The 24,146-nt window shown below is 41.4% G+C and overlaps 1 protein-coding gene and 1 long non-coding RNA gene across 4 annotated transcripts in view; one reads left to right on the top strand and one right to left on the bottom strand.

Moving 5' to 3' along the window:
* The window catches only part of tnn (tenascin N), a 30,341-nt gene that overhangs the window by 2,542 nt on the left and 3,653 nt on the right, over positions 1 to 24,146 (top strand). Inside the window, exons 3-15 of the mRNA XM_088310653.1 lie at positions 1,735 to 1,917; positions 8,253 to 8,441; positions 8,531 to 8,731; positions 9,515 to 9,889; positions 13,429 to 13,562; positions 13,728 to 13,857; positions 14,615 to 14,797; positions 14,876 to 14,965; positions 19,959 to 20,222; positions 20,636 to 20,899; positions 20,980 to 21,243; positions 22,221 to 22,484; positions 23,546 to 23,676. Of these exons, the coding sequence (XP_088166779.1) occupies positions 8,255 to 8,441; positions 8,531 to 8,731; positions 9,515 to 9,889; positions 13,429 to 13,562; positions 13,728 to 13,857; positions 14,615 to 14,797; positions 14,876 to 14,965; positions 19,959 to 20,222; positions 20,636 to 20,899; positions 20,980 to 21,243; positions 22,221 to 22,484; positions 23,546 to 23,676 (2,487 nt within the window). The 5' untranslated portion in view covers positions 1,735 to 1,917; positions 8,253 to 8,254. The remainder of the gene's footprint in view (positions 1 to 1,734; positions 1,918 to 8,252; positions 8,442 to 8,530; positions 8,732 to 9,514; positions 9,890 to 13,428; positions 13,563 to 13,727; positions 13,858 to 14,614; positions 14,798 to 14,875; positions 14,966 to 19,958; positions 20,223 to 20,635; positions 20,900 to 20,979; positions 21,244 to 22,220; positions 22,485 to 23,545; positions 23,677 to 24,146) is intronic.
* Positions 12,449 to 23,796, bottom strand: LOC148326055 (uncharacterized). 3 transcript variants are annotated; one of them, XR_015846108.1, is made up of 4 exons: positions 23,518 to 23,796; positions 22,324 to 22,464; positions 19,979 to 21,223; positions 12,449 to 16,529 (listed from the first exon to the last, which is right to left on the bottom strand). It is a non-coding gene; the product is annotated as an uncharacterized LOC148326055 (long non-coding RNA). The 3 variants fall into 3 exon arrangements; XR_015846109.1 differs by having other exon boundaries at positions 19,979 to 20,172; positions 21,000 to 22,464; positions 23,518 to 23,793; XR_015846107.1 differs by having other exon boundaries at positions 19,979 to 22,464; positions 23,518 to 23,794.

Genomic DNA, 24,146 nt, shown 5'->3' with positions numbered 1-24,146 from the left:
TTCGTAAATCATTTAGTTTGGAAAATTCCATCAAAGGAAAGTAAACGAGCTGCTTGTTATTTTTAACTTTGGAAGGAAGTGTAAATTCTTGATAATGATTGAGTCATTATGTCGCATCCGGTTGTCTATCTGTTTGGACTTCACTGCACTCGTTTCTAAACATACAGTTAGAACGCTTTCAGGCCTCTCGGCGGCATTCTCTTAACTTCAATCATTAGCTTCCATATTCCCATTTAATGAGAAATGTTGATGTTTAATAAAAATGCTCTATGGTGCATCTTAAGGTTTTTCCAGCCTGGTTTGACTCCTTCCTGCTGTTTAACATCTGCAGCATGTCAGCCGCGGCCAGCGAATTGTTCTTGCGACGAAAACTGTCAAGAGGTGTATGACACTTACACACACAGATGGAGAACAGGGGCGTTATCAGCACACTAAAGAGGTGTATTTATTTATTTATTTTTTTTTTTAGAAGTCGTTCCATATCGGCTACATTATCTTAAATAATTGCTGATAATTTGTGTTGTTAAGTGGAGCCATTTTGGGAAAATTGACTTTTCTTTGGCTTGTCTACAATTACTTGAGTCTGTTCGATTTGATAATGTGACTCCACAACAGGAGTGTAATGAAGTGTTGCGCAAACTTTATTGAGTCAAAGCACTCATTTGTGAGTAAAAAAACAACAATCTCATGGCATACCCGCCTCATACAAAAAATGTCAAAAACTGAATTGAGATGTGAGTGAGCTAAGTCTTTTTTCGAGATACAAGCTGTTATTCCGATCATGTTTTTTTGGCAGATAGTGAACAATTCTTCAGAAATGAGGCTTCAAACTGCTTATTCTCACTTCCTGTTGAAATTTGCTGTAAAATTTAACAAAAAAACAAAACAAACGAATTACAAATTGGCGACTTAAAATTTTTGTTTGTTAAGCTCAATGCTCACAAAAAAATACAAAATGCCATAGACGGACTAACGAATATCATTGGGTTTGTCGTGTTATAGCCCTTTAAGCAACACATATATGAACACAGACAAATAAAATGTCAATATTCACGGGAATATATTTGGGAAAATCATTTAATTGTTCTACCTGTCACAAAAAAGTATGAATGAATCCACAATTTAGTCACCATTCATCCAATCAATTTCACTTTCAAGATATGTTTTCAGATGCAGGAAAATAAAAGGTGTTATTGGCTGATACTTTGTTAAAATTATAGTGAGCCAAAACAAGTCATGTTGAAGATGTTTGTCACTCTAAAAACATCACTTGACACGAACCACTACGGTGTGAATCCCTAAAATATATTTACACTCATACTTCCTGCCAGTGTAAAGTATTGGCAACCGAGGTTATGGGGGCCGAAGCTATTTTGTGCTTCTTTTAAATGCAGCCCTCTCCCTGTTGACTCTAAATGAAGCTTTTCCTCAGCTTTTCTTCCTTGAAACAAGACGTGATCCAGCTACCTTTTCTGCTGAACGCATTAGTTTTACCCCCATCCTCTGCCACCATAACCAAAACCTTACACAAGACTAATATTATTCAAGGTACAGAAAGTATTGCGCTGATGGAAAAGTGAGCTTTGTGAGGAGAGGCTGAGCACCGTGTGTGGGGGATTGGTGGGGCAAAGAAAAATCAAATCAAAACATTAAAAGCTGCTGAAAAGTGCTCTCCTCCTTCACTTCCTCCTCTCTTTTTTTTTCTCTCCTTTCTGCCTCTTTGAATCCCACAAGGAGAGGAGACACTCCCAAATTACTGCCCATTGGCCTGGAGGCAATTGAGAAGAGTGTTTAACAACTGAAGCAGCCCAAGTGAGAGCAAGAGAGAGAGAGAGCGATAGGGGAAAAAAAAAATCCCCCGGTGGTGCGGAGGTTTTTCATTCATCAACAGGTGCCACGAGAAGGATTCTTACAAGGGTGAGAATTTTGTTTTACTGTCATTGCATTTAATTGCCTGCAATTACTGTCTGTGTGAAATCTGTGAGAGGTTTGTCGCCATGAATGAATGAGTCATCCTAAGACATGAGAGTGAATGTTGAGCAGCTATTGTGTTTTTAGTGATGTATTAAATGTGCTTATTTGTGGCCAAATTATTTAAAATTGCAAAAAAAAACAAACAAAAAACAATCAAACTCTTCGATATATATCTATAGTTTATGCATTAATGTAGTTGTCTGAATTATGATTTCATATTACATTTGCATTGTCAAATAGGTATTAATTTATTTTTGCTTACATTTACTTGTTTTTTTATATGATATATTTTTTTCAATTTATTTTTGAGTGGTTGCTTTATATTTAGTATTTTTGCGCAGTATACTGAGAAATGTTTTGACATTAAGAGTGCCACCCAAATCTAATTTAAATCACTAAAAATGAACACTGAAATGGGCTCAATGTCAATGATACAATAGTCAAAGAATTTTATTTTCCATGCTATGTGAAATTCAAACATTTAATTTAACTGTGATTGTAGAATATTTACAAGTTAATGGAATTGCTTACCAAGTTTAAAAAAGAAAATGTAGCAAATTCCATGACCTTTAAAAAAATGAATTGGAGGATTAAGTGTCATTTGTACGGATGGTTAAAATCTTGGAAAATGGAAAAATTAGATTGTGCAGTTGTGCCTAATATAGTCATCATTAAGTCCAAATAATATTCCCACAAAACTGCATTTATGAGGATGTTCCCATTGGAACACCTGTAAAGGACTTGCGTTTCTCCAAAAAGAGAACTATCATCCTGTTAATAGCCCCGTTGTGTGAGATAATCCTCGATTGGCCGTTAACGCTCATTTCCCTTATGATGCTAACACGTTCAGGTGGAGATATTCACATTAACGAGGAGCAGATTGGATTGGCTTGGTGGGCTGCTGATCCCGTAGATTTACATTTAATGCTTCTGTGCGCGGCCCACGGGACCTGCACAAGCCCTGGAAATGAGTTCCAGATGTAGGCTCTCAGCAAAGCACGACGCTGACAGACAGTCCCACATCCCAGAGTGAGTGGGTCGCTTATAAAAATAAAAAAAAAAAATAAAAAAAGGCCTTCGGGTTGCATAATGCAGTGGCTTTCATAGAAGCCTCACGGCTCATGAGATTTGCTTTTCACCTGGTGACCCCACAGACAGAAGCTCAGCCCCCCCGACGATAAACACTCTCCATTTTATTTTCCTTCTCTGCCAGCCAGTGTTGCGTCTGGGGATCACTGACCCCCGTGCAAAGATGTCATATTGAGCCCCGTCATTGGGCTTCCAATTTTTACAGCACCCCTGCCGACTGCGAGCATGGAAGGGAGGAAAATGGAACCACAAACATTAAAAAGTTTGAAGATACACATGAGGTGAAGCTCACTTTTGTGATGATGAAAATCAGGCCATATTTCAGCATTGCCACTCCCTTATTTTCCAAGTCAGAGGTGTTCAATCCTGTTCCTCCATTTTCCATCCCTCCCTGCTGCAACACACCTGATTCGAATGATCGGATAATCAGCAAGGTCTGCAGAAGCTGGATAACGATCCTGATCATTTGAATCTGCTTTGTTGCGGCAGGGACAGCTAGAAAATGAACAGGACGGCGGCCCTCGAGGAACAGGATTGAACTGGATTGATCTAAAAATCAAAGGCCGGATTCTCTGATGTCCGCTCACGATTTCCCTGAGTGACTATCTTGTGGTGTCGACTGTGCTATTTTCTTCCCCTCCCCAATTTACACAAAAGATAATCAGAATGTGAGAATGAAGAGAAAACCAGAGAATTGGAGGCAAAAGAGTGTGATTGCAAAAACGAGGATCGGTGATGCCATCGTGATCAGCGTTGGCATAGGCCAGACTTTCAAGATGATCCCAAACGATTATCCTGTGGTGTGGCGTGTGCCAAGATTTGAATTTTCCTTCTCCATCAGCTCGGAAAATAGTCTACATCACCTACATGTTTCTTTCGTAGCATGCTGCCACTCACAGGTCAGTTTTGGTACTGCGCCACGGTAGATATATCGTTATATGTGTAATGTTCTGCGCTGAATCATCTCAAGTGAACCACACACTAACAGGGCAGTCCTTCAATCAAATCGGTATGTGCGTCTCGTGCAGAACAGCCGGTGATACTTACAGCCTTTTTGTTTGGAAGTTTAATAGCTCTGCCCTCTCCTCTGTGTGTTTGTACGATGTGTTGTCTGCTTCTGTTTGCCTCACACTCTTGCCTTGCTGTCAAGTCGATGTTTGTGCATTCACAGCTTCCAAACAAACACAGCGGCATCTGTCACCGCCGCTTGCCCGGGAAAGTGTCAATGCATCCAGACAGGCTTGCCTCATATGCTGAGGGAACAATCGAGTGAACGCCGCTCACAAATCTCCACAAGAGGATAAACATATCGTTAAATACCTAAGGGACAGTTTCAATGCAAACTGATCAAACGGACCCAGATTAATTTTTACTTTTGTCGAGAGTATAACTTCTGCGGAGGTCTTGTGTGTGTTTGGGTTTTAAATTCGAAATAACACCTTCAAAATCACGTTGACATTCCACTGGCTTTGCACAACTGGCTTGTTGTCATGGCGACCCCAGAGCACCTACGTTTCTGGTCTGGAGTAGACACCTCATGTTGTGTTAAACTTTGTCGCCCACTAAAATGATCAGGCGGAATTTATTTCAAGAGGTGACGTTAGGCTTATACATTTATGGGCTTTTTTTTTCTTTTACTTTTGCTAAATTCTCTCTAGAGGATTTTATATTCCGCTGTGGCTAAAATGTTCATGTCGTTCCGCCTTTATGAGGCGTTTTCATGGAAACACAAAATATCATTTTTACTGGGGAAGGAGGTGAATAATCCAGGAAGTGGAACTGTGTCATTTCCAAACAGAAGGTACCTAGTCACCAAATAAAAATTCACTTTTACTCAAACTTTGGCCAGAGTAAGCGTTAATAGCTTCAACTGTTCTTAGCGACATAGTAGCCAATCGATATTTCCATTGCAATTGCCGATCTGGCCCTCCGCCTCCCATCTCGCGAGCATTCCTAGTAAGAAACCGAAGCCATCCGTTTTGCTTAAACTGTCGCGCGATGTCCAAAATGAAGAAGCAAAGGCAGCATGCGTCAAATAAAACTGACCGGCGCTCGTTAAAGCATCTCAGCACCCCAGAAACCTTTGCCTCACTTCATGGTATTGCTTGACAATCACAAAGTCTTTGGCTCGATGGAACTCGGAGTTGACCTCACATGTAACCAGTTTAAAATTTATATTGAAGACACCGATGGTTTTTCCAAGCAGAAAATCAATCCGAAAGGACAATCGGGCTTTTGCTCACTTTCAATCCGAAGAGCGATATTGAAATTTGTGCGTATCCTGCTTCGCCTGCACTCACTCTCTCACACTCGTGCGCTCCACTTCTTTCGGTGCATCTCCTCATTCGACACAACCACTTGAGTCGATGCGCCGACCGCCACACGTGGTCGCCTAAGCAGTGATGTCATGACTTGGATTTCTCAAGCAGCCGCCAATCGCCAACCTCAAACCTTTGACCAGTAGTAATTACACCGGTGGCTTGAACTTGTCTACGTGAGTTTGAAGGGCTTCAGCCGTGTTTTTCCACGCGGTGGTAGTTCACAACAGTAATGATTTGGAACAGCTCACCCTAATCGGGCTGGTGTTTCCACCGTGGGGTGTTGGGCAGATGCCGATGGTTTTACCAGCTATGTAAATAGCAGCGTGACGCTATGGAGTAAACGGAACAAAAGAGGATGTACAGTGCATATGGAACATTTTACTGTACTTTACTTTTTCCCTAATTTATCACGATACAGCCTTGTCCCACCGATGATTACATTATTTTCTCGCGGAAATTCTAATGACATGCCACAACTTACTAATGGCAGGATACCTATTCAATAAAATAGCATATTTTCCATTGACTGGGAAGCTTGCCCACGACGGTGTAAAACAGACGCTCTAAAAAAAATACCAAAACAACCAAAATCCCACCCACGTGCTTAATTTGACGGCATTTGCACAAGACTTGCGCCTAAAAATTCTTAAAATAGAGCCCTGAGAGTGAAAGAGGTGCATTTAGAGTGCTGCACCACTTGATGATAGGAACGATGCCTTGCTCAAGGACACCAGTTAGCAGACGCGGATTTCTCTATCAAGTGGCCATTTAAATGATTATTATTTTTTGGGCACAGTGGGACTCCACTCCGTGCCCTCCAACTCAAATGAAATGAATCAAAAGTAAAATGGGTCATTCTTTGGAGAGGATCAAGAATATACGACTGTGAGTACTGTTAAAAAAAATGTCTGTCTTCATGTACTGCTGCACCATTTGTGTTCAATCATTTGCCTAAAGGGCACTACATAGAGGCTCATGAGTTGAGTTTATTGCCTCCATGCAGAACTTTGAGATCAAAACTACACACTCAAGTCGTAGCATAAAAAAACAAAACAAACAGATGAACGACTGTATCTTGAAAAACTTTTGACGGCAAGACGGAGACAATTGCAATTGTTATGTCGCGATAAATCATGCACAAGGGTCTATGGTTATCGTCACATTATTCCTTTCCACCATCAATGGTACACATCGTGCTGGCATCACAAAAACACCAAAAATAATGAAAAAGTACAACTCGTGTGATGTTAATCTGTTAATTTCTCCTTGGCCAGTTTTACGATATATGTCGGTGTGAATTTTGCCTGCTTTCCAAATTACTCAAGTCTTAGGGCATTTGATTGAAGAGAACAACTGAGTCACTTGTCAGGCCCACGATTATCCAGTGAAGTCTACATTTTCCGCGTTGGCTATTTAAAAAAAAAAAAAAAAAAAGATCCTTTCATAGCATTCTGGGGTCAAGACTTCTCATGGTAAACATGCTGAGAAGTGCTGTTAATCTGATAATGGTTTCATTATAGCGCCAGGGGGGGAAATCAGCACGTTTACCGACCACTTGATGACATTTCAGTGCACGGGGCCAAAGCTCACAATGGGCCCAGTGGGCTTATTTGGAGGGGATTTACTTGGAAAAAGTTCTTCAGCGTCTGTTTCTGCACTTACTGCTCAACCTGGACGGTCACAGCAAGAGATTTTGAAATATTCATGAATTATTTTTAGATTTAACCCTTGCGAAAGCGCTTATATGATAACTAAAAAAGGAACTTGGGGTTTTCTTTTCTTTTATTTTATTTTTATTTTGAATTATTAACTACGCAGTGAATGTATTTTATAAATGTAATAACCTCGTGAATAAATTACTCAATTAAATATAGAAAATATGAAATTAGACGTAGTAATTTCATGCCAAGTTCATTTATCAGTTTATACAACTCATCTTTCGATAACTGCATTTTTTTTTTCATGAATCTATTATTTCACGACCAATTTATTAATGAATTAACCAAGCTCTCAGCCAAAATTGTTGACGTTTAAAAACAGTAGCCCACACAAACTCAGTGCATTCCCTCATGTCTTTGCAACACAGTTAAATTCGGACCTGTGAGGAGAAAAAAAAAAAAACGAGCTTGCGAAAGATGAAGTGACACGGCTTTTTGAGAGTTTGTAATTTGCCTTCTTGGGGGAAGCCGCAGCAGGGACGTGAGTGCACATGACATCAATTTGGCTAAACGCAATGACATCATGGCGCAGGGCAAGGTTCTGTACAGCACAAAGTGGAGTTCTGAATGTTTGACTGGGCAAAGTTAATAGTGCTGCTGGTTTGGTCGCAAGGATTTTTTTTCCCCTTCCAGATAGACAACATCACACAACACAGAACCACACAGCGTGACTTAAGAGGGTTAGTTTCATTCAAATAAATAAACAGCATCCCTGCTAAATACAGAACAAGTCATTGTCTGAAGTATTTCTGTTCTCAGTTCTCTTTTAACACGTGCCAAAGATATTTAAATGTGAGCCTTTTTCGACGTCGGTCCACTCAGCTGTGACGCCAAACATCTGCAGTTCCCCTATCATATGATACAAAGTTCATGCAAAAGATGTAAAAGGATAATGGCAGCAACAAATAGATGGAGGATTATCCAAATTCATTCCAGACTTGCTTCTGTTTTAATTTAGCATTGCCATGATTAGGATTTTAGCACACTTCATGCCAAATGGCTGATTGAGTCATTTAATTATACAGCTGACCAGCCATGGTCTTTAAATTAAGAAATACTTTTGCCTTGGAATGAACTAATGTGGTTACGCTTCCTGATCCCCAAGGAAATTCTGCATTTGTTTCTAATTTTCTCTCATCGTCTCCTTCAGCCATGACCACTCGACCTCAGCGGAGGGCCCTGCTGGTCCTCCTGTGCATCACGTCGCACTGCAGCTTTGCTACTAAAATTGATTCCTCCGACTCTGAGCAAGAAGTTACCTTCAGCCATGTTTATAACATCGATGTTCCGGGGATGTCCGGTTGCCAACTGGAGCGTCTGCCAACCGCGGACGGAAAAGGTCGCACGGAACATTTAACACGTTGAAAGAAACGGCTAACTAATAATTGAAGCGTACGATATGAAGTGATATTTGGCCATTTGTTGCAGGCCTGCAGACGGAGACCACAAAGAGTGGCGAGAACGACGTCATCTTCAGACACAACATCAGGTTGCAGTCGCCCAAATGTGACTGTGAGGGGTCTGAGAGCTTTAAGTCACTTCTGTACAGAGTGAATGGCTTGGAAGAGGAAGTCAATTACCTGAAGAGCCAGTGTGCTCAGGGATGCTGCGGCAGCGGTGGTGCGGCAGGTAGGATCCAAAATACAGCAATTAATCGAAAGTAATAGGCTTAAAACCGTATTTGATCTATTTTTCAAAACCTTTCTGGTCTGGAACCACAGCTTGGACTACCGCAAAGGTACCAACGCAGAGATCATCTGATATGGCGATCGACCATTGTCGCTGTTGGCAGTTGTTAGTGCACGGTTTCGTGAGAACCAAGACAATCGTGTCATCGTGTCAGGAAGGACGCTTATTAATTGTAAACACGGAAACGCAATGGTAGCATTGACAGTTAGAAGTCTTAAGATACAAAAATACAAAGTCACAACAGAGAGCAGGACTCGATGCAGCACGGCATGGAAGAAATCAAGAAGAAAGTTTGACATTCTGACTCTCACATGAGCGCTGAAATTGGACTCCAGATGCAGGCAGGACACGGAAGTGGAAAAGTAAAAAGTCTTTCCGTACAAAAATACAAAGTAACAAAAGAGAGCAGGGCTAGATGCGGAAGGGAATGGGAGGAATCTAGAAGGAACCGTGACGTGACTATCATGTGAGTACAGAATTTGGATCCCGATGCAGACAGGACACAAAAGTGGAAAAGTAAAAAAATCTTCCCGTACAAAAATGACGTTCTGACGACTTGTCACTGAGCAATTCAAGCTTAAATATAAATAGACATCAGGCCATGGCCAATTCTATATGACAACATAAAAGTGACACCGCAGCAACCGGACAACTTCAAGGACCCGACGAACGCCAACCAGCAGGAGGCAGGAGTTGACTGTCCACTTAATATCGGTTGTACAGGTGTGGACACAAGCTGCAGCGGCCACGGGACTTACCAGCAGGACACATGCAGTTGCCTCTGCTACCCCGGATGGGAAGGCCCGGACTGCTCCGTGTCCTCCTGCCCGGACGAGTGCAACGACAACGGCCGCTGCGTGGATCGCAAGTGCGTCTGCCATCAGGGCTACACGGGAGACGACTGCAGCGAGCTGATGTGCCCCGACGATTGCAACGACAAGGGCCGCTGTGTGGATGGAAAATGCGAGTGCTTCCCACATTTCACTGGCGACGACTGCAGTGTCCGCAAGTGTCCCAACGACTGCACCCGGAACGGTCTTTGTTTTGATGGCCAATGTGTCTGCGACCAAGGCTTTTACGGGGAGGACTGCTCATTATGTAAGCTCTATTTTTTTCTCTACCTTTATCTTTGAAACTATTTGTGGCTGAAAAATATTTTATTTTTGGACTCCTGACGCAAGCCAAGATGCTAATTGTCTTTAGCCTCAATTGTTTTGGGGCACAATTACTTACCGATAACTTCCACATCAATCAGTTATTACGCCAATCAGTGGGATTTGGAGTATTTGTCAGTTTTCAAATCAAAAAGTAATACTTTGGGATTGGTATCAAATTCAAGGGGTCCTTGGTTTATTGCATTTATGCTCTTGCAGCAGTCAAATATCGCAAATTTGTATGCAAGACGGAACACACTGTGGTCCGTCACTAACCTATTTGACCAAAGTAGTTAAATCATGTTTGCGCAAAATATTTGTGCTAGGTGACAACATTATTCAACCCTTGTGTAATCTGCCGGGACCTTGCTATGCATTGTTTGTAACCTCAATCTTTAAAAATTGCAGTAAATATTTGTTGGCAAATCTCATTTCTGTCACAAATATAAAACAATAAAAAGGATATAGCGGAATCTTGTGCCACCGTATTTTTAATACTTAGGGTATTTTGACCGATGTAATTATCGTGTCACTTTGTAACACACACTCGCCATCTCTTTAACATGCAGACGCTACGTTGCTCATTTCGATTCAAAATAGTCCCGCTCACTCATAATATTGTGTTTTCCTACTGGGTGAAAAAAAAAAAATCCCATTTCAATGTATGACTTTTTGTGCTTACCCTCCCAAAAGAGACCACCTTCACTTTTCAGTTCGTGTTGATACCGTCACCACGAGAACCACGCCCTAACCCTGACCAAGTAGCGGATTCTTGCTGGAAACGATGATGTGGGTGGAACTAAATCAGTCCTTGTCTGTATGTGGAGGGACAATCACACCTTTAAATTGTTTAGCTGTCAGGATATTTAAGGTGAAAGTCTCTGTGAATGCACTGGAGTGACCCCTACAGAAGTGGTTCAGTGAAAATATCAGTCTACAAGTCAAAACTGGCCACAAGCTGGTGATGTCCAAAAGCATCATTAAGTCAAAATATGATTGCGTCACGTGTTTATTCAGTCTTAGATGGTTACACTTATTTCTTTGGTGTTCCAAAAAAAATCTGCCCAAATTATATTTTAGATAGCAGATGATGGGTGGGAGGTCCTTTCACCATTCAGACCCCTGACAGTCACTGTATAAACTTTTCCGTCGAATGTCTCGTGACATTGGGTCACATAATAGCACAGGAAGGAAGGAATAAAAAAATAAACAAAAAAACGACAACCTCAATTGAGCATCACCTTCGCTGCTAAATGCGCAGTTCCCCAAATTCCTACTGCCTCAGGAGTGGCGTGGAAATTGCATACTGTCGCAATTTAAGTCGATACAAGCAGGGAGGGAAGCAGCTGCAAGTCGATACACAGCACGCGGCAAGTTTAATTTGCACTTTGAGCTTGTGACAGTTTCTAAAAAGATCTCCCAGATAAGGATGTTGTACGGTGGCAGGTAATTTCCCTTTAAAGTAAAAAATGGTTCGTTTCTGCTGGGGGGGGAAATAACACGACTTAAAGCAATGTTCCGAAAATGACAACTGTATATGCATCCCGTGGCACTTTTTTTGCGACGTATTTTCCGCTTATCTTTCTCCACAAATGGTTTCTTGCCTACAGAACATGACTCCTTCACTCTTAACAGTAGCATGAATGTCAGCTATATCAATTTCAAGATTTATGTGATAGGAGTGGCTGACCTAGCTTGAATATTTGTGAGGCCCCCATTCATCGACCGTATTTTCCAAACTCTAAGCCGCTATGTTTTTCCCAGATTTGGAACCATGTGGCTGTGGATTTTTCGTTCGCCAGTAGGGGGGCGCTATAGTTCAGGAGATACGCCAAATAAATCTCGCTTTTTAATTTTTTTTATTTTTTGGGTCTGTTCAACTCAATTTTTTTCAACTCAGAAAACTGCGGCTTATACTCTAGTGCGGCTTGTATATCGTTTTTTAGAGTTGCTGCGCCTTATAGTCCATAAAATACGGTACATATGCCTTGGGATTATCTGGTATCCCGCCCAGGATGTACCCTGCTTCTTGCCCAAAGTCAGCTGGGCTATGCGCCAGCACACCTGCGACCATAATAACGATCAGATGTATAAAAAAAAATTGATGGATGGCTGGGAAACTTATTGCAACAATTTAGTTCCCAGCGTGTGGACGCGTTGCTATGCCGACCTGTGCAGCTTCACATATTGCACATGCCAGAAACCCCCAATGGCGCCAGGTTAAATGAATGTCTTTGATGTTAATAATAATAGCAAAAATAATAATAATCATGGTAATATGTGATTTAGTCATTTATTCAGCAATATTTCTGATTTATGGGTTAGGTTCAGCAACAGGTGGAATTTTTCTTCTGAAATGACAGCTTTAAATTACTGCATAGGAATTCATACCACTATTAAAATAAATATTTTGTTCATGCTATGGGCATACTCGTGGATGTTTTTTTTGTGCTCCCTAACAACAGGTTGACCATGATCACTTCATTTCAGACAATTACTTCCATTTATAGAAATTTTTCCATTTTAATATAATTTTCATTTTCAAGCAATACAGAAATGTTATTTGAGGACAACGATTGTTGATGTCTGAGTCTCAAGTTGCCGTCAGTAACTATTAGCCGCTAAGTGGCGAAAGCTGGTACTGTTCCTGTCTTACGTCAACTATACAGCACAGACTTTTTCCTTTTGCAAAAAAAAAAAAAAAAAATCTCATGTTTCAGCATGCAAAGCCTTATTTATTCAAATCTAAATATTCATCGCCTATTAATCCACCACAGGGGTTGCCTCATTCGTGGAAAGCCGAGCAGCACCGTTGCTGCCGACTGGCCGTCTGCCGCGTCTTGGCCGCTGCGTTGTTACGGTTCACCGCTGTAGTTACATTACCTTCTTGACATCAGTTGTTCCATCACCTCCAATAAAGAGCTTTGCATTCGAAGCATGGAAGCCGCTCAGTGTCCTCCCCATATCCAGATGTGTGAGGTCACTGTCTGATTTTTTTTTTTTTTTTATATATCTATTTTTTTTAAATAACACAATTTTATGGCATGGAGTCTCATTACAATCGAGGACATTTTCAAAATTTAAGATCCATCTTTTTTCTAATCCGCTTGTCCTCAGTAGGGTCAAAGGTCAGCTCGAGTATATTCCATCTGACAATTAAGAGTCTTCAATGAACCAAACCAGAATAGACCCAAACAATTACAAATCAAGTACATGTGGTAATACAAATTATATGATGAATTTAAAAACAAAAAATAATAAAAATTAAAGTTACCATGAATATAATTGAACAGCATGTCGTCATCATTTGTATCATCCCAAATAATTGGATACCACGTAGAAACGAAATAGCAGACTTATTACTAATGCTAAAATTCTTTAAGAGATCCAACGGAAAATGTCAGTACATAATCAAATGAAATAAAATATCTAATATGCTGATGATAAACATTAAAATACTGTCGGTATTTCTGCATTTGTCAGTGCTGAGTCCTCAAGGTCTCCGCTTGGTCCAGGCGACGGACGTCTCCCTTCTGGTCCAGTGGCTGCCAGTTTCAGGAGCTGACTATTATGTTTTAACCTATCATCCCCGAGGTCAAGGGAGCGCCTTGAAACAGGTAACATTTTTATTTCCAATTGTATCCCAACGGTGTTACTTGGAGCAAAAAATGGAAATTGTCTCACTTGAACTTCAACGCGTAAATCCAGATGAATAAAAAGCAGAATGTCGTCCGCAAGTCCATTCATCCCACTAATTTATATTTCAACAAATTTCCTCGCAGGTTCGCGTTCCCAGCGTGGAGAGCTCCTATCTCATCACAGGCCTGACATCTGGGCTGACCTTCTTTGTTCAAGTCCACGCTGTGATCCGAGGCATCCAAAGTGGAGCGGAGGAGATTGAAGCGACCACCGGTGAGGCTGCGACCTCTCCTGAAACAACCCAAAGCCATTCTAATGCTCAAAGAACCAGAACGTGTTTCATTAAAATCTGGTTTGTTAATCATGGGATTTTAAAGGCGGTTTTCACATCAATCGGACTTCCTCACTCATGTGGCAGGAGACGGATGTGTGACGATGGAGATTGCGAGACACGATTAGTGCGAGAACATATCGTGTTGGATTTCTCAAGTGTGGTTACTCTTGCCATGGAAAACTCACGCCGAGCACGGTGTTGACGGCAACACAAAATCGTCTGGTTTTTGACTGCGCAACGACTGGTCGCCATCTGGAGGAAGATGTCGGGCTGGTTGTAAACTTCAGACGACGACCTAAATCAGATATCGTTTAAGGCAGAGGTGTCAAACTTGTTTTTATCAGGAGCCACATCGGAGTTATGAGGGGGAGGGCTGTAACCTCGTGGAATTTATTTTCGGACACTTTTTTTCCTGTTTTCACCGTAGAACTCTGTCAAAATCTCTTTCTGTCGTCACTCTGAAATTGTTCCCCAACCGGATTCACTGGGATGTCATGCAGCGTGTTGCGCAATCGGAAAATATCAAATTTGTGCGCCGCCAGCTATTGCGCCACCGAACACATTCAATGATTGGGTTGGTTGCAAGCGCACCACACTGTGCTAAGTGCAGAGCGAAAGGGCCTTAAGACAAAAAAAAACACACACACAACAGTCGTCAACAATGCGCAGTTGAAATCATATTATGATGCTTTGCAGGTGTCTCAACAGTCAACGACATTCGAGTTCTTGACCGGACCGACGTCTCGATCCAGGTGGACTGGAGCAACCCGCAAGCCGAGGTGGATCACTTCCGGCTCACGCATACTGACCCATCGGGGCAGGAGGCGGAGCTGAATGTACAAAGAAGCCAAGAGGCGCGAACCAAACACACCATCGTGGGTGAGCATCTCCAAAAATGAATCCGACAAACGTTAGGTGAAAGTGTGCTGACGAGAAGTTATCCGATGTTTCCTGCAGGTCTGTTTCCCGGAACGGAATACTTAATCGCAGTGCAGGCCATCAAAGGACCGATTGAGGGGAACTCTTCCTCGGTGACGGGTTCTACCGGTCAGTGTCGATTTGCAATTTTGTTTATGACCATCTGTGACTTGGATACACCTGATGAACCTCTCTCGACAATATGTGCGTTTAATTGACCAGCTACCGACCATACCCGGTTGAGCGCTTGTATAAGCTAACAGCCCCGAAAATGAATAGAAAAACCAGAATCTTGTTGCATAAAATGACATACGATACAAGCCTCCGCGCTTGGCCAATGATAACAGAACAATGAAGTGATGCAGTCCCGCCAGCGAGAGCTACAATTATGCGTGAATGACGTATAGGGCTTTGAATTTACAAGCTCGTAATGCGGCCCGCTTCGAACGGTAAGTGCGGTCACAGAGGGGAAAGGTGATATGATTGGTATAACGACTGCAAGACGCTCGCTGATGCTTGAAGTGAGTTTTGTCCAGCAATGGTGATTGAGGTATGGGATTGGTTTGCAATCTTTTTAGAATGCAATGAGAAATATTTAGCGTTTTAATATATTGGCGAATTTGTCTTGAATCACTGCTGGGGCTTACTTACCTGACCTAATCCACCTTTCAAGACCGCCACCTTTTTTCAAAATCTGCTTCTTTATCACCAGATTGATTGAGTCAGAGTGTGGTGGGGGGAATTGCGGAATGTAACCTTAATCATTACTTACACTGGACAATTTGGGGATTTTTTTTTTTCCATCTGCTTGTCAGATTTTTTTCCTCCATGTTATGTTCAAGACTTAAAAGGGGAAGTCAACCCCCCAAAAATTCTTAGCGACTGTATGTTTTATACAGGGCCACTTTTTTCCCAATTGTCATTTTCAGTGGACCAAAGTGACAAAATGGCCGCCCCTGGAAATGGCTAAAATCCGGTGGATTTTGCTGCTTAACTCGTATTCCCAAAACGCAATATTAACCAGAATGTCATGTTTAGACTTGTGAAGGCACAGGGACCATATTATTGAAAATAATATTTTTGGGTTGACTTCCCCTTTAAATTGGTTGATAATATGTAAAGTAACCGAAGCGAAGAGTATTGATTTGTGATAAAATATTAAATTGACCATATTTGGACATATGGTATTTCCTAATATTTTACTGCAGACAACAAATTGGGAAAATCCACATCCAAGTTTTCATAGCCCCTAAGAGTTTATTGAACCGCCACTTAGGAACATTTTCTACTGTGTAAAAATATGTAACACGTAGAAGACTGGCAAATAAGCCCGGCAAAGCAATTGCCGGAAAATTGAGAAAAATTGTCAGAACCAGCAAGCATTGTAAAACAACGTGTGTCCCTATGAAAGATCCTCTCAGGCTTGGCAATTTTTAGGAAAATAGTCTAATCAAAGCCACTTGGAGTGATCATGCTCAAGTGGCTAACGTGCTAGAAAATATTACCGCTGCAGCTGCTCCTTGTTTACGTTCGATGAATTCATCAGCAAGGCCCTTCAAACCAGAAGCAGATGGACCCGGTAAAGGAAGCAAAATATGTTGAGTCTTGGTATTATGGGGGACACCTTATATGGTCCCGTGGGTTGTAGTCTGTCTGTCAGGCTTATCAGTCAGAGGTTGTATTACGCGGTCGTCTGCGGGAAAATCAAAGGCCAAAATGGGCAAAGTAGAATAACAGGCAAGGACCACAGAATGGGTGCAGAATATTTTTCTTTCTTTCCTCCTCGCTCTGGTCAGACATGTCGGCTACACATTATGTGCATTTGGTTTTGCTTTAGATGGAATATAAATGAGGGTTTGTTCTATTTGTACAAATAACGTTGAATCTGCTACTTGAAGTCCTTTTTACACTTCGTGCTTTTCCCCTAATCATAAACTTGCAGGCAAAAAAAAAAATCTCAACAATTATAAAACAGTCCTTGTCACCTCCACTGAACAACAATCACGTATGACTCTAACTACTTGAATGACTGGGTATTATATTTAATTTTTAAATTTTTAAATTTTTAAATTTTTACATTTTTAAATTAGAAAATGTAAAAAAAATTTGTGAATTGTGAATTTTCAGATTTTTTTTTTTGAATGTTTTTATTATTTTTTCAATTTATCTTTTTATTTATTAGGACTGATACACTTTTGTCGCAATCCGAAACATATTGCGATACTTATATATAATATTAACCTTAAAATATGTGCATTAAAAACAGAAGTTTCAACTTTTGTGACATTTGACATTTATTCAAGTGTCACATTTGAAAAGTGCATAAACCGTTCCATTAACTGTTTCTGACTCACAGGAGTGCAAGATAGGGGGGCGGGGGGCGAATATACACTCACAAAGCTCAACATGGTATCGAAAGTGTCGATACTCCACCAACGTATCGATACATGGTATCGGCATGAAAAGTATCACAATACATACCTATTGGCCGAATTATCAGTTATCAGGCAAAATATCCGCTCTTGGATCAAAATAATCCTTTCAGTTTCAAAATAGCGTTATGTTTCCGATCATCAAATGGCGAACCCAGAAGAGCAAAGGAATTACTACATGAGAACAGAAACAAGGAACTAGAATCGGGTTGAGCAGATGGAGCCATTCTTTCCTCTTCCGCCTGTATCATCGATCAGTCTTCATCAAATCAACCACACCGTGACACCAAACTCCCCTTGAATTGCACCACAAAGGAACAATCCCTAATGATGATTGCTTTTACATTTCCCTTCGTCTCCCGTCTCTGCTGGGTGCTTGTACCGCAACCCTCCCTTTTACACTCTTCCGTCATCAATCTTCCCTCAACACACACTGACGCCTGTCATCATGCCTGGCTCGCTTGTCTCCCGCGATACTCGGCAACCTCTGATGTCACACACGGAGGCCCTCTGTGCTATCATTGTGTGCAAGGACGCCGCTTAAGTTTGCTTTTCCACAAGTGTCATGAACAGTGACTCAGTCGGTGTTTTTGTTCAATATAAACCAGGATTTTTTTTTTCGTCTACAATTTGGTTTGTGGTTTGGAAAGTGTGTGTTCTGCTTGAATCTCCGGCTGCCTAATAATGTAGAAGAATATTCCCCTTATCGCACTGCTCATCACAGTTGATAATAATCCATTAGCAGCCATTTCTGCTCAAGGAATTGAAGTCTTTTTTTTTTTTTTTTTGGTAATTGAGCGCCCATCCTCGTATTTTGTATTCTCCTTATCCTGTTCAGAGTCACAGGGAACTACCGAAACTCGGACTCGTCACCTATCAATCACAGGCCTCAGAGAGACAGGACAATTTGCACTCACGTTCACGCCATCAGTGAGTGTGATTTGAATTCTCACGACTTGAACGGAGGCCGGCCAATAAAACCACAATAGCATCAGTGACTCAGCATTGGAACCGCTCAATTTTGTTGACGTGGGCTTGCTTGTAATCAGCAAAAGTTGACAAATAACAGCGATAAAATAATGAAAAAAGGAAAGATTTCTCGTTCATATTGAACAAATACTCCGTAAAAGCCCTTTTCCACTGAGTGGGTGGTGGCACTTAAATTCGGAGCTGCAGCCAAAATTCTGTGCCTACACATTCTGGAGCCCCATGTAATATATTACAAATAATGAATAAAAAATGTTATTCATTTTTAAAAAAAAGTTTATTAATATTGTATTATAATAACATTATGGATGGGACTTGATATGAATTCAGAAATTCCATTTCCATTAACAAATTTGTATTTTTTTTTTAATTAGACATGGAAGTCAACTTTTCGAGATAATTTTTATTGCCTTGATCCGGGATGCTTTCTCTCGCACATCCAGTTTTAATAATAATAATAATAATAATAATAATAATAGAATATGTAACAGTAATATTTCATATTTATGAATTAAGGGTTGGATTAAGCAAGTGTTTTTTTTTCTTTTTTTTTCTGAAACGATAAGTGCACGATAAAATCTGTATTGCACAAGCCTAAAGAAAAAAAAAAGAAAATATCTCAAAAAACAGATTTTCTTTTTTTTTTTTTTTAAGTAAGTGTCAATATTATGTTCAGGGACACGCCAAGTTATCGCTGATTAAAATTTGCTGTAGGCCAGAGTGATCGATATTGCTCATGGATCTGAGTACATATTGTCTCTCTTAAGCGGCCTAACCAGCGACTGAGCCTCGACCATTTCTTCACTCACCACCTGCTTCCCCTCCACTGCATTTGTCGAATCATGACAGAGAAAAAGGCATCCATCCGTAGAGGATATATTCTTTTAGAGGACATGCGCTGGAACCTTTCCCAGCTGACTTTGGGCGAGAGGTGTGACTGGTTGCTCGGTCGCAGGGCATAATCACTGTTTTTTTTTCATTTTATTATTATTATTTTTTAATCACAAAAGCACGAAACATATGGAGTTCTCTTCTTAACCTTCAGTCGTATGTTGCATCATCAAAATTTGCCAGATATTTAGTTTGAAGAGAACTCCTTTTCCATTGTGTAATCAAATCTTTCTTCTTGACTGCAATGCAGTTAGCTCAGTTGGCTGAGTTCCACTTGTCAAAATGTAATTCATGGCCCCTGTCAAAGATCGGAGAACCGATTGATTTATGGAAACCTTTGATAAAACCATAAAAGGAATGTACTGTAAGGTATATGATGTTTTTGATGACCTCATTTTGTCAAAAAGGGAAAGTGTAGAATGATTCATGTCCCCCGTAAAGGAATGTTCTCATTTTTATTACCGCGACAGCTCAAAAGGATATTTGAAATCAATAATACACACCTTTTTACTGCTTTTTGTTCTTTGACAGTTTTGTTATTTTATTTAATTGGACGACCATAAACAAATTTGGGGCAATTAATCATTTGAGCATTTAGATGACACCACCTTTGTGCTTTGACGGTTTTAATGTTTTATTGGGGGTTGACGGAAATTAATTAAGGCCAATAAATCAATCATTTTGCCAACTCTATTAAACAATACAACTTTATCTATATCGCGCGAGGCACATGGTCACTTTCTTCAAATGGCATTTCCATTTTCAAGCCGTCCACATAATTTGAACATTCTTCTTATCTCCACCACCTTTAGACATTGACGCGCCAACAAACCTGATCACCACTCAGGTCACCGAAGATACCGCAACAGTTTCTTGGGACCCGTCGCAAGCCCAAATCGAAGGCTATATGCTGACGTACACCTCGGATGCGGGCTCCAGCGGCGAGATCGCAATCGGCCGCGACGTGACCTCCTACAGGCTGGTCGGCCTGAAGCCCGGCGTGGTCTACACGATTGACATGTGGGCCTACAGGGGTGAGAAGGTCAGCAGGAAGAGTTTCACGATGGCTGAGACAGGTAACATTTAAACGATCATAAAAACTTGAACGATTCATATCCCATCCATGGCAGAATTCGATTAATCGGTTGTGCTGTGCAAGATTACTCTTCCTAAACTTTTCAGGACCTGACTGCACAGTACATTTAATTTCAATATCTTGCACATTTTGAACATTCTTCTTGCCTTTTTTTTTGCGTGGACCTCAGCAGAAACTTTACACTTATTACCTCTTCACCTCAGCACCACCAAGGGAAACATGAACTATTTTACTCCAAATGGCAACTTAGCACAATTTGACTGGAATGAATTTCTGACGGGGGCCTTCAGCAATGTGTCACGTGTCTCCTTATGCTAAAGCGGTCTCTTTAATTTGACATTTTGAGAGGTTCATCCTTTTGCTGACTAACCTGAACCATCCGCCATTATCCAGAAATGGATGCTCCCGCTAACCTCCTGGCCCAGGAAGAAACAGAGAGCAGCCTGCGAGTGACCTGGGAACGTGTCCAGGCAGAAATCGACGGCTACAAGCTAACGTACCGTTCCCCTGATGGCTCAAGCGAGGAAATCCCAGTTGGGCCTGCCAGTAATTCTTACACAATAAGGGGCTTGAGGCCCGGGGTCGTCTATACCGTCCACATCTGGGCTGTCAAGGGGAATAAAGCCAGCAGAAAGATCTCAACACAAGCAGAGACAGGTCTTCGACTTCTTAGCATCTCGACTTTCTACATAAACTCGAGTGTACGAGTAAAGCTCACGACTAACATTCTCCTCTAGAACTGGATGCTCCCGCTAACCTCTTAGCCCATGATGAGACAGAGAGCAGCTTCCGGGTGTCGTGGGACAGCGTCCGGGCAGAAATCGACGGCTACGTCCTCACCTACGACTCCTCGGAGGGCTCGAGCGGGGAAATCTCTCTGGGACCAGACGTCAGTTCGTACATTCTGACGGGCCTGAGGCCCAGTGTGGTGCACACCGTCTACATCTGGGCCATCAAAGGAAGCAAAGCCGGCAGGAAGATCTCGACACAAGCAGAGACAGGTGTTAAAAGATGATTGTTCAACACCGCTTTTTATAGAACCAACATGTTTGAAAGCCAACTTTCCACTGAATGAGATCATATCTTGACACCGCCCTACTAGCGACCAGTCGATCGCATTTGTGTGAAGTGAACAAGCAATCCCACAAAATATGTCATTAAATCACAAATTTTATTTTCGAGTTGAGGCTAAACGGTGTCAACCAGAATGTCACTGCAGAGAACATTTAGATCTGCCAATCTTAGATTATTGACAGGATTGAAAAATAGTTGTAGGCCGCCAAATTAGTTTGTGTTTGTCCATCCAGATGTTTGCATGTCAGATGAAGTAACGCTGCCAAACTCCTGTCCGCTAACTGCAGCAGACCAAGAAATTCTGTTCAAAACAACATTTTGCTTCAACTTTGATCATTTTAGTCAACTTCTAACTTATTTCTGCTCAAAGACACAATAGGACTGGGGTGGGCAAACGTTTTGATTGGTGGGCCACAATGGGTTCTAAAATCTGACTGAGGGGCCGGACCAGGAGTAGATGGATGGAGTGTTTTGGTAACTTCACCTCATCAGAGAAAAAAAAATACGTTTAATTTTAAATGAAAATGAACAAAAGCATTCAAAAAATAAAACATGAACAAAGTTTATTCATTTCATTTTTTTTCAAGTTCGGCGGGCCGGATTAAAACATTTAACGGGCCGCATGTGGCCCCCAGGCCGTGGTTTGCCCACCACTGCAATATCTCACTCCAGCTCTTGAGCAGTTTCACGCAGGCGTCACCTAACGGCATCATTGTTTTAACCTCTCCTGCCAACAATGAGAGTCTTTTCCCATTTTTTTATCTTCACGATGAAAACACAAGGCTCTGCTTGAATTTTCTCATCAATTATTCATACTTAAGTTACTCATTCTGATGTTTCGTGAGTCAATACAACTTGTGGTGCATCATTAGCATTAACTGCATCTCCTAAAATCTTCCTCCAGAGCTGGACGATCCTGCAAACCCTTTAGCCCGAGACCAAACCGAGAGCAGCTTCAGGGTGTCCTGGGATGGCGTCCGGGCAGAAATCGACGGCTACGTACTCACCCACAGCTCCTCGGAGGGGTCTAGTGGGGAAATCCGTGTGGCTCCCGAGAGTGATTCTCACAGTCTGACTGGTTTGAGACCGGGCGTCGTCTACACCGTCTACATCTGGGCCGTCAAAGGAGGCCGAAGCAGCAGGAAGATCTCCGTACAAGCAGAGACAGGTTCATACAACAGAAATAAGTTCTTCTTAAGCAAATGTAGAGGTTGTTTTGGTATTTCAAAGGCAGGAACTAGAGCACATTTTATGGATGGCTGAAAACCACTTTTCATACGTCAAACATTCCACATGTATACATTACTGTCACGCTGAACATTTTATTTGTGAAATCCTCAGGAAGTAGCACAATCCTTTATTTTGGCAGGGCAGACTTCCCAGAATTTGGATAGTGTACGTTCTGTATTTCCGTATAGGTCAGCAGCAGCGGCACATGGTGGATGGCTTAGAACAAACGGATCTTTGTGCCAAACACGTGTGTGGAGTGGAAAGTTCATACTACCGCGAAGACTTTTTCGTTGGCCACTCAATGTGTGGCCTCAGTCTTGGACTGTCTCATTTCAACTTGCCAACCGTCACTACTCATGCAAGAAAAGAATTCACTTGAGCGTGCCTAAATATGCCAATTATTATTATTTTTTTTAATAATAATCAGTATATTTGATCTGCCTTTCACTTCACGTCTCTTTTTTTTTTTTTGTATTTTATATTTATTAGTGCCAAAAAAAAGTACAAGGCAATGGATTTTTGCAAGCGTGTGTATCCGTGTGAACACGTAATTCACTTTATGCGTTCCAAACAAGACCCACATGCGCCCCCCCCAAAAAATAAGATAACATTCTCTTGAAAGTAAGAAAAAAAATTCTTCCCATCGAGACCAGTTTCCTTAAATGTCCTAAAATTCGGTGGTCTTGTCGCTCATAACAGGACGCACGGATAATGCTTAGGCTCTCGCACCTCCGCTGTCTCGGTGTTTATTTAAAAAAAATGACAGGCTAATTGCTGGTTTATCGGTACAAAGCAAATGAAAACTACGCATGCACATAATTGTCAGCTTTAGACAGAAAAAAAAAAAAATTCTGTCCACTAAACTTTGCACACCAGTGGGATGATCGTCATTTGCAATTTCAAGCTTTACAGCCCCCCAAATCCAAAGTAATTAACTCCAATATTCCTTCCCGGCATGAATGAGTACTTACTTGTCGTCTGCTGTGATCCGACTGACAGACATCGACGCTCCAAAGGACTTGCAGGCTTTGGGCGTCACCACGGAGTCAGCGAGGTTGACCTGGGCTGCTCCTTTCGCTGACATTGACGGCTACATCCTGACCTACAGAGATGACGATGGCAACATGGAGGCGAGTTGAATATGCACTCATCCAATATTACAAATGGAAAACGAACGATATTCAATTAAACGGGTGACTATGTAGACCAAGAAGCTCTCCGAGGCTTTATGTGAATATCCTCAAATATAAACAGCGCTGAAGGCACATTTATTTCTGGTCTTACGTAAATATTACAAATACCTGTACTGGGAATGACTTGTTTGCTGCATTTTTAGATTCAAGGTCTGTGCAATGCTGCCCTCTTGCGGTCATGAAATGCATATTCTTGTTCCATAATCACATTGTTAATCAATGGAATTAGTCAACCAGAACTTGATATCGACCCCCTTTTCTCGTCTGAACAATAAAGGAGACATATACATTTTGTTCACAACCTATCCCATTTTCTAGGTGTTTAATAACGTGGTTGTGATATGCTTTCGTCAAAATGCCTCAAGGATTAATATTCATGCCACACATTTATTTTTATTTATTTATTA

The sequence above is a fragment of the Idiotropiscis lumnitzeri genome, chromosome 12 (assembly GCF_059441095.1).
Source record: "Idiotropiscis lumnitzeri isolate Australia: NSW breed Sydney's pygmy pipehorse chromosome 12, RoL_Ilum_1.0, whole genome shotgun sequence".
NCBI lineage: Eukaryota > Metazoa > Chordata > Actinopteri > Syngnathiformes > Syngnathidae > Idiotropiscis > Idiotropiscis lumnitzeri.
Note: the sequence above shows the minus strand (reverse complement) of the source record. Positions and strands in the feature narration are given on the sequence as shown.